The 10234-nt window shown below is 40.7% G+C and overlaps 2 protein-coding genes across 4 annotated transcripts; both read left to right on the top strand.

Moving 5' to 3' along the window:
• Nucleotides 1-417: 417 nt before the first annotated feature.
• Nucleotides 418-6216, top strand: obi1 (ORC ubiquitin ligase 1). 3 transcript variants are annotated; one of them, XM_016560862.1, is made up of 7 exons: nucleotides 1946-1963; nucleotides 2325-2391; nucleotides 2864-2999; nucleotides 3123-3214; nucleotides 3677-3898; nucleotides 4443-4531; nucleotides 4721-6216. In XM_016560862.1, the coding sequence occupies exons 2-7, from the start codon at nucleotides 2368-2370 to the stop codon at nucleotides 5850-5852; spliced, it is 1695 nt and encodes a 564-aa protein (XP_016416348.1). In that variant the 5' UTR covers nucleotides 1946-1963; nucleotides 2325-2367; the 3' UTR covers nucleotides 5853-6216. The 3 variants fall into 3 exon arrangements, with proteins under 3 accessions (XP_016416346.1, XP_016416347.1, XP_016416348.1); XM_016560860.1 differs by lacking the exons at nucleotides 1946-1963; nucleotides 2325-2391 and adding an exon at nucleotides 418-564; XM_016560861.1 differs by lacking the exon at nucleotides 2325-2391 and having other exon boundaries at nucleotides 1770-1963.
• Nucleotides 6217-7370: 1154 nt separating this feature from the next.
• LOC107746626 (POU domain, class 4, transcription factor 1-like) lies at nucleotides 7371-9878 on the top strand. The gene is made up of 2 exons (XM_016560921.1): nucleotides 7371-7720; nucleotides 8040-9878. The coding sequence occupies exons 1-2, from the start codon at nucleotides 7430-7432 to the stop codon at nucleotides 9021-9023; spliced, it is 1275 nt and encodes a 424-aa protein (XP_016416407.1). The 5' UTR covers nucleotides 7371-7429; the 3' UTR covers nucleotides 9024-9878.
• The last annotated feature ends 356 nt before the right edge of the window (nucleotides 9879-10234 follow it).

Below are 10234 nucleotides of genomic sequence, written 5' to 3'. Positions count from 1 at the left end.
GTTGCAAAGACTAAAGTCTCAAATCTAAAGAGATATGCTTGAGGTATTCGGCCAATCACAACGCACTGGATAGCTGGCCAATCACAGCACACCTTGCTTTTTCAGACCGATGAGCTTTGTAAAAATCGACGCGTTTCAGAAAGGCGGGGCATAGAGGAGAAACAATAATGTACAGTATGTGGAAAATAATGTGTTTTTTGAAGCTTAATTCGCATAAACACATTTCATTACACCAAATACACAAAACCGTAAAGAACCGGATGCGGCTTGACTGTGGAGAGAGAGCCAGGGCAGCATCATATGACCCCTTTAAAAAAATTGTACCGACCCCAAACTTTGGACCATCAGGGTTTAATATAATAAATGAGTCATCAGCAATGCAAATCAACTCATACCTCTCTCTTAACAACAGAAATGGTGAGCTTCTCATCTCGGGATGGGTGTTTTTGTAGGCTCGTGTGATGAGGTCTTTCACTGCGCTGGATGACTCATTTCACTGGAGATTTGGTGATGAAATGGACGTCTCTTGTTGACACAGATCTTGTTCCACTTATGAACGATGAAGTGAGTAGCAAGCGATTTTTGTGTGTATTTCTGAGATGCTGATCTCACTGACAGGAGACAAAAGGGGAGGGAGGGGGTCTGTAAAAATAAGAAAACAAGGCAAATTTATGTTATTATGTAAGCGCATGCTCAGCAGTTTGGCCTTTGCTCACAAACGCGCGCAAACTCTCTCTTACTACATGCAGATGTCTAATTCTGAGTTTCAGACCTACTGGCGTACAGTCAGACTACTCATAGTCTAGACAAAGTGAAGTCGCCATGCGCTGTGTTGACATGAAAGACCTGCAACAAATGACAGTAATGTAGTCGCAGCACCAATAGTCCGCTTGATGCAATCAATGTACAACATAGTTTTGCATCAGTTCGATGCTAATGAATTTATCTCACAAGCGCTCAGCCACTGGGTCTGTCATTATGGGATAATAAAGCCATCATTTGGCAATGACCAATGAATTATGAGATCAAATAAAAATGAAAAAGGTTTGCACTGTTGTGATAAAACTCTTGAAACAAAGAGGCAAGATGCATCCACAGAACAGGAGGGACAAACACCATTTTTAATACATCAAAAAGTATTTTAAATATTAGAAAACACACATAAATTGGCTTTTTAATTGCTAATAAGACATTTGATTACTTTATACATTATTTTGCATATTTTCATCAGATCCCATTCATGACAAATGCTCTTCAGGACACATTTTGAAATGGATCTCAAACTGATCACTCAGACATCAGCCTGTGATTTAAGATTTAAGATGCAATTCAGCCAAGTGTAAATACATTTGCATTTGACCATATACATAAAATATACCCAACACCAACAAGAACAACAACGATGACGACGATGATGATGATGACTAACATTACATCCACTAATCTAATTATGTACTTATTATTATTTACTAGTACTACTAATAATAATTTTAACTTTTATATATTATTATTATTATTATTGCTTGTTGTTGTTATTGTTGTTAATGGTTACTGAAAGCATGCATTACCATTCTTTTTTAACAGAAAATATGAGATTCTATTCCGGAGTATAGTCTATCAATTACTTTTGAATTCGCTTTGACCAAAAATTCTATAAAAACAAGATTTATTACATAAGAACTTTGTTCAAATAACGTTACTTGAGAAACGCATTAATCATTTAAGTCTTCAAACAAAGCTAACCGCAGTGAGTATGTGCAGTATTCTACGGAGGACGCGTTTCGTTATAGTAGTTAAGTACTCTTCGCTTGCCGTAGTCGCGTGCGCTGCTCGTTACTTTGTTTCTGTTGGAGGGAGTTTTGGAGCATGTTTCTCATGTGAGGACTAAATCATGGCGCAAAGTTTTCAAAACGTTACTCTTTCACTGACTTTACCGATATCCTGTCAGATTTGCCTCGGAAAGGTAACAAACTTTCAAAAAACTTTAAATACACGACAGAAGAAAATACACACACAGAGTCGTGCAGTGTGTGCGTGAACTTCACGTTTCTTCTTTGTTTAATTATACAATTTATATTACAGGCCTACATTTATACCTAACATAATGCACCGCACTTTTATCGTGCATTAATGAAGATAATGTGTAAATAAGTGCATATTATAGACAACAATGTTTCTATAACTTAAAGCAGCGATAGTTTTTCTACAGTAGAACACACTGAGGCCCGTTTTTGTTTTCTCCCAAAACATAAAACATCAATAAAGACCAGCCAGCACTCGTCTAAACGCCTGCTTCTGACTGTACACTGTTGCATTTGATGTAGTTATTGAAGCCCTGAAATATTCACAGAGTGATGATAAAGAGTGATGAAAGAAAAAGGGCCAGATAAGGTAGGAGCGTTAAAGTTGTTTTAAGATTCAGTCACTGCAATCTATTTAAAACATTTGCAAACACAGTACTTGACATGTATCACCTGCTCTGAATGGTGTGAGTTTAAGGTGGGCAGGGCAAATTGTTTACATAGACAGGATGGGAAAATTGACATGCTATGCCATAGCACACACACACACACACACACACACACACACATATATTGATACAAAACAATACCGATTGTTTCAGAGCAGCTTTACAGGGATAAACAGCAAAAAAATCAATAAATATACATACACACGTGCATTGTAATGTTGTGTTAAAAACATTTAATCAAACAAATAATTGTAATTAAATAGGCATTTGGTTATTTGTTCGCAATGATGTTTTTTTTCTGTCCTGTTTGTTTCTAATAATCCTGTACGATTTAATATTAACAGTCACTACTTTGCATTTACCTGTTGGTTTGTTCTGATCTACACCTCAAAGGTCCGTCAGCCGGTCATTTGTTGCAACAACCATGTGTTCTGCTCCAATTGCATCAAAGTGTGGCTGGAGAAGAGCAGTAAGTGTCCCACCTGTAGAGTGGCCATCACCCCAGAAAACCCCTGCAGAGAAATCATTGGTAATGTCAGCGGACCTCACAATCATATATTGCTGTTTTTGAAATGCAAAGCTGTAGAACTACGTTTTATTGTGGGATGACGAGTGTGATTAAATGTCTTCCTCTGTGTATACGTGTTCACAGGAGCCACAACTGACTTTGAGTCCAGTGAGAGTGATTCTGTGAAGAGACGCCTCCGAAAGACTCGAGGGGAGCTGCTTTTAAGAGAATACGAGGTACTTCTAGTCAAACACCCAATGAAATGCTTTGATGAACACAATTTTCTGTTGACATTTCCTGTATAATTTAGAGTGGAATACCCATTTTGCCATGTTTGAATCCATACCACAAAATTCTGCAGACTTCCCTCCAAAAATAAATGGAGAGGCGATAGAGGACCTACAATAATGTACAGTATTTGAAAAATAATGTGTTTTTTGAACATTAAAGCATGTCAACATATTCTGTTACACTAAAAAAAGCTGTTTAAAAAAGCATCATATGACCCCTTTAAACAAAATCTGGTCCATTCCATCTGGGCCTCATCGTAACTGACAGACTTGAACTACTAAGGCACGAGACTCCAAATTTGACTTAACACTTGTTTTAACACAATGTGCCAGTAAGGAATTGTCCTAGCTATGCAATGAAAGCCAGGAAGATTCATTCACTGAGCTTATGAATCATCTGTTTTACAGGATGAAATCGAAACCCTTTTGAAAGAGAACGAGGACTTGAAAAGCAAAAACCTGAGCCTTGAGATGCAACTTAAGACGGCAGTGGAACCGAGCACGGTCTTGGTTCCTCAGAGTGAAACCAATACTGTCGACTCGAGCGCTCTGGAGGAATCAGCCAATAAGCTGAGAGCTGCCAATGACCTCTACAGGAAGGTCAAACAGGACCTCGAAAGGCTAAAAGAAGTATGAATGTGATTGCTTTTTTGAATACAATAAAAATGGGACAAAATAGTGCATAAATAAATATAATCCCATAATTTAGCCATTTTAAGATACTATGCATTGACTGTGCTCATTTGGTCAATGTGTCATTTTTGAAAATTTGCAGTCTCCTCTGTTATTTCTCATTATTCCTGTGAATAATGCACATTTTCGGTTTTCAAATATTCTGTAGTGCATTCTGGGAAAATATATGAAATTAAGTGTTTATTGTTTCTTTAATGTGAGACATTTAATGTCTCATTTGCCATTATTAAACTATTTTAAAATTTGTGGCTTTAATAATGGATAAAAAATTTGCTTAATAAAAGAATATAAATAATATAATATGAACATAATAATAACTGTTATTTAAATGTGCATAGAAAACCTTAATGAGATTATATATATATATATATAGATTAATTTTCACTGACTGCTGGAAATATGGGAAATGGTGTTATTTGTGTTCTGTGCTTAAAAATAAAAAAAGAAACCATTCTGAAAGCAACATGTTTCTTCCCCTCAGGCTAACAAAACTTTGCGGTCCCAAATTTTTGACTTAATCCAGGAAAATATGCGCCTGAAAGCCGAAGTGGACAGCAGATCTCCTCAAAAGTAAGCACATGTTCATAATGTAATGCTGGTAAGGTGTACCGACTTGCATTTTAAGCTAGATCAAAAAATTACAACAACGGATAGATTATTCATATTTATTTAGGTACTATTTATGTATATTTACAAAGTATTAGTAACTCAGATGTACAAAATTGATCTTATTTGTGGTTTGTCTCAATTTACATCGAGATTTGGCAGGTATACAGTCGCAGCTCTTGAGGCTAAAATTCATCAGTATGAGCGGGACGTGGCACAGCTGAAAAGAGCTCTGGAGCGCAGTGATAAATACATCGAAGAGCTTGAAGCCCAGAACCAGAGGGACGGCCCTAAGTCTGAAGAAGGTGTTTGTTCAAGCGCTGCCTCTGGAGGGATTCAAAACGGAGGGATTGAAAGAATCGCCCTGATGCGAAGGAGCCTGAGTGAAATGGAAGAAACTTCTGTTTGCACAGACCTGGACCGAAAGTGTTCAGAGCTTCCCAACAACCATGGGCGCCTCCTGACAACATCTGATGTGTGCCAAAGGGTAGGTTTTCTAGGAGGGCCCTTGACTCCACAGAACGATGGACTCAAAGACATTACGGTTCCCTCTACGCCCTCCTCGGCTCTCAGATCTCTGAGCTTGAAGAGTCCTGCTGCGGTTTGTAGCGACCGAAAGTTAGGTCTCAAACCTCTCACTTACCTGAGAAGACTCAGTTTTGATGATTGCCAGGGCCCAACCAGCTCATCCTCAGTCAACCAAAGCCCAGGATCCTTCCAAGTCAACAAAGGTGCTCCTTTTGGTGAGAAAACCACTGTGAATTTGAACAAAGAGGTCTTGTGTGGAGGCTGGATGGACTGCGGACCTGATCTTCCCCGTTTGGATGAAAATAGAGAGGAGTTCAAGCGCTCCGAGGACCCTGTGGGTAACAGCGAAGCTTGTATGGATGCAGCGTACTTGGACAAGATCTCTGAGCTGGACTCTATGATGGCTGAAGGTGAGAGCTCCAGCAGTCAGGTCTCTCACCTTCCTCTGGCATCATCATCATCATCATCATCATCTTCATCACAATCGCCAGACTTTGATGCCACCCAAATTCCAGATCTGGATTTCTGTAGCAACCTCTTGGCTGATCCTGGAACAGCAAGAGAGCACCAAACTGCATCTTTGACTCAGGAGACCACCCATTGTGATGCTGCTACTGCTTCTGAGGAAGAGGCTTCAGTTGTTGAGTTCAGTGACCGAGCTGGAGTTATGGTGGAAAATCCCACACAGCCCACCAAGCGCAAGTGTCCCCCAGGATTGACCATCTCCAGTCCATCGAAACTCTCAAAACTAAAGTAGAAGCAGAAGCATCTCAAGTATTTTCCAGCATGGTCTCCATTTTGATCTAATTCAGTGGGTTTACTTCTCAGTGACTTTTTAGGGGTTCAACGAGATTTAACAGCCTTTCTTTTCCATCAGGGCTTTTTATTACGAAATTGCTTCACTGTTTATTATTATGACAGCAGTGTGTGCTGGATGATGTTACTGTATGTTATAAAAACCGTTTCAGTATCCTGAGGGGATAAGGTGTTAACATTATGCTTTTCTCTTGAAATTAAACAGATTTTTTTTCCTATGGAATTTCAATGCTTTTGTGGTTGTACAGAATTATGTGGCATCTGAATAATTCTGTATTTGAACTCTGGAAACAATAAATGATATTTGTGCATAAGGTTTGAAAATATTGTCATTTTCTATTTTTCAAATATTTCTGCAAATGTTTTTGTATTTGGATGTTGTCTAAATAAAACAACACTGTTGTATGTGTATGGTTTCATTTTCAAGTAGTTTCATGATTTAGTGTTATGACACTGTAATTGTCATAATTTTAATAATAGTGCATGCAAAAACATGTCTTTCTGAGTTTAATGGTGAATTATTCCTGTGTCATCACCGGAATACTCCTTCAGTCGTTTAAAGAATTAATTAATGCTAGTGAATTAACACTTCATTAGCGCCAACTAGAAGCGTTAGGCGATTAAAAATTAATGCCGTGATTAGAGTTTAGTGAAATATACATGATAGTTAAAGTTGCGTAATCAATCAAGACAATGCTACTATGACTCGCGTTAACGTGAGCGAAATTTAAATATTCAAATACAAATTCCGCTTCTGAAATTGATATAAGCACAGATTATATTTTGATGTCTAGAAATTTTACAATTTACGTAATTTTGTAATGTATGCATAGCTTCTATATGAAATGTCTAAAACGATCTTCGTTATATCTTTACGAATGTTTTTATTCGTATTTCTTTCCGTTTATTTTATTTAATATAAACATGATTGCTTAATAAATCAACGCGGTGCAGCCAGTAGCCTACTTATTTAAACATTAGCTAAATATAAATATCCAGGCTGGCAAATTCTTCTGAAACTGAAACAAAACAAATACGACATCAATAACATTCACAATTTATTATAATTTTTTATTCATGCAAACGATTTTAAAAAATAAACTTAAATTGATTACATTATTTCCCTGTTTATCTATATTTATATATTTCCTGTTTAGATTTGAATTGATTTTATTCATTCATATAAGAACAATTATGCGGATTATAGACATTTTAATATTATTAAAACACACACACACACACACACACACACACAATTATAACAGTTATCTTAAACAATTATCTTAAAAGATTGTCTTGGACGTATTTTTCATGCAATGTGCTTTAAAACATTTTAAAAAGTCATTTGGCTGAGCCCTCATTTGCATATGGAATGTTAGCGGTTCCACTCTCACAATGTTTAACGCCGCAACATTCTAAATCGGTGGCAGCAGCGCGCATGCGCGCAGAATCCACAGGTATGGAAGGAAGCCCTCCTCACCGTCGTTAGGCCGATTTACAGTTCGAGGAGGACATGAGATGAGAGCACACACACACACACACACACACACTGCGGGCATCTCCTCTGTACCATCAGCAGCCGAGCGCTACCGCATCCGCCTGACTGCTGTGAGACGCCAGAAGAGGCGCCGCCGGACTCTCGCTTTGCTTTTCGCGCACTTTATCTGCGCCGGATCCCGCGCAAACATGATGTCCATGAACAGCAAACAGCATCATTTCGCCATGCATCCCAGCTTACCTGAGCACAAGTACACATCTCTGCACTCGAGCTCGGAGGCGATCCGGAGAGCCTGTCTGCAGACTCCACAGGTAAACGAGCTCCAAAACTTCTGCGTTTCTCCTCTCGCGTTTTTCTCCTGCGCGCGCGAGAAGGAGCGCTGGAGGCGCATACACCGCCTTAATGTTTTTTTCATGTATTCCACAGCAATCATCTGCACGCCTGTGATCTTTTCTGAAGGCATGCCCACTGAAGGCTCAGGCTTCAGCCTTTTTGTATTCATTTTTATGACTGGAAGCCTCTTAAAAGGAGTATTCTCTGTGTTATGTGTGTTGACACTATTTCCCAGCTGACATCTCCTCTTTCTTTCTCTTTCTCTGACTTTCCCCCTCGTCTCTACGACTCTAAAAGCTCCAGAGCAACATCTTCGCCAGTCTGGATGAGACGCTCCTGGCCCGCGCCGAAGCTCTGGCGGCCGTGGACATCGCGGTGTCCCAGGGTAAGAGTCACCCGTTCAAGCCCGACGCCACGTACCACACGATGAACACCGTGCCATGCTCGTCTGGCTCCACCGTGCCACTCGCCCACCACCACCACCACCATCACCACCACCACCACCAGAATCTGGAGCCGCCAGACCTCATGGAGCACATCGGCTCGCCGTCACTCGCGCTCATGCCCAGCGCGCACGAGGGGGCCGGCGGAGGCGGCGGAGGAGGCGGCGGCGGCGGAGGCTTGATCTCCACGTCGGCCCACCCGCACTCCCACATGCACGGGCTCACCCACCTGTCCCACCAGGCTGCTATTAACATGAACTCGCCGCTCACGCACCACGGCCTCTTACATGGCCACCACGGCGGTGCGCACCAGTGCGCGTCGGGACTCGCCAACAACGGACTGCCTTCCATTAACGACTCGGACACTGACCCGAGGGAGCTGGAGGCGTTCGCGGAGCGCTTCAAACAACGGCGGATCAAGCTCGGGGTGACTCAGGCGGACGTGGGGGGCGCGCTGGCCAACCTAAAGATCCCAGGCGTGGGCTGCTTGAGCCAAAGTACCATTTGTCGCTTCGAGTCTCTAACTCTGTCGCACAACAACATGATCGCGCTCAAACCCATCCTCCAGGCGTGGCTGGAGGAGGCCGAGGGCGCCCAGCGCGACAAAATGAGCAAACCCGACATTTACAACGGCAGCGAGAAGAAGCGCAAGCGGACCTCCATAGCGGCCCCGGAGAAGCGATCTCTGGAGGCGTATTTCGCGGTGCAGCCCCGGCCGTCGTCGGAGAAAATCGCGGCTATAGCTGAGAAATTGGAGCTCAAAAAGAACGTGGTGCGAGTATGGTTTTGCAACCAAAGACAAAAACAGAAGAGGTTGAAATTTTCCGCGGCTCACTGATGGACTATACTTCTAGGAGAAAACAAAACGAAACTGACTTTTGGGGACCAAGGATCATCGCTTTGGCTCAAATGCGCGTGTGCTCATGATTAGTACCGTTTTCTTTTCACAACTCGTGTTTCTTTTCACTGTACTGGTGAATGTGAAGTATGCAAATAACAGGTAATCCAGATGAACTACTTTTCTGCGGTTCAACTCTACTTAGATACACCCAGCTTTATGTTTTGTCCCCCTCCCCGCGATGAATGACGAAAAATAGCCATTGATGGATTACCTCATAGTTGAACTCTATCCTAATTTATTTATTTATGTATTCATTTATGTTCGGCATATGTGTGTATTTATTCATTCGTACACGGAACTGCTATATTTTTGATTATTAAATGTGTTCAAAGCAGATCCCTTTTCACAGTCTTGCTGATGAACTAATGTGATCATTCAGTGTTTCAAAGGTCTGCTCTGATGAATTCACAAATCAGTAGGAAAAGAAAATTATACAGAGTCCCTTTTAAATAATAAAGGTGGCAACCACCGCTCGTATTTGTTGAAATTGCACTGAAATCTACTGTTATTTAGATTGGTTAGATATATTCAAATGCTTTTGTATATATGAATATACGTACAGATGACACTTGCTCACCGTGCAAAACTCAATTCCCGATTTTTTATTTTCTGTTTATTTTTTATGATTATGCTTATTTTGGCAAATCAGAATTCTTCCTCTGCGGATATCAGTTAACTCGCATGATAAAGATGATTATACTTACATTATAAAGGAAAATTGTCCTAAAATATAATTTCGTTGGTTTGTATACTTTGGTTTGCAGTGCAAACATTCTATGCATTGAAAGAAAACAAAAACAAAAAACCAAGCACTACATAGAGTATATCTACTGGTAGACCTTTGTGGATGGTGTAAGTCACTGTTTAATGACTGTTTTCACATAAAGACACAACGTTGTTTGTCGTGTTAATTGTTCCTGAAAAAGTTGTAATGATTTTTATTTTGTGCACAAGTATGTTTACAAACAGCGGCCACGTGCGCGTCACGAGACGTCTCACTCTGTCATACCTGTGCACCTGTCCAGCAGTCTGCTGTCTTACCGTCTTATCATCCAAACCTTTCTCCATTCTGTGTAAGCCAAATCCAGCTGCAGGGACACAAGTCCCGGCAATCTTCTCAATAAACGATGGAAAATCAAAGTCGAGGC

This window comes from Sinocyclocheilus rhinocerous, unplaced genomic scaffold (assembly GCF_001515625.1).
Source record: "Sinocyclocheilus rhinocerous isolate Xijiao unplaced genomic scaffold, SAMN03320098_v1.1 scaffold588, whole genome shotgun sequence".
Taxonomy (NCBI): domain Eukaryota; kingdom Metazoa; phylum Chordata; class Actinopteri; order Cypriniformes; family Cyprinidae; genus Sinocyclocheilus; species Sinocyclocheilus rhinocerous.
Note: the sequence above shows the minus strand (reverse complement) of the source record. Positions and strands in the feature narration are given on the sequence as shown.

Excerpts from the sequence above, each read along its gene's own strand:
- obi1 (XM_016560860.1), top strand. The coding sequence starts at position 484 with ATGACTCATTTCACTGGAGATTTGGTGATGAAATGGACGTCTCTTGTT. Across the intron at positions 3,215-3,676 it reads TGCTTTTAAGAGAATACGAG|GATGAAATCGAAACCCTTTT; the intron begins GTACTTCTAGTC and ends TCTGTTTTACAG. Across the intron at positions 3,899-4,442 it reads ACCTCGAAAGGCTAAAAGAA|GCTAACAAAACTTTGCGGTC; the intron begins GTATGAATGTGA and ends TCTTCCCCTCAG.
- LOC107746626 (XM_016560921.1), top strand. The coding sequence starts at position 7,430 with ATGAGAGCACACACACACACACACACACACACTGCGGGCATCTCCTCT. Across the intron at positions 7,721-8,039 it reads CCTGTCTGCAGACTCCACAG|CTCCAGAGCAACATCTTCGC; the intron begins GTAAACGAGCTC and ends CGACTCTAAAAG.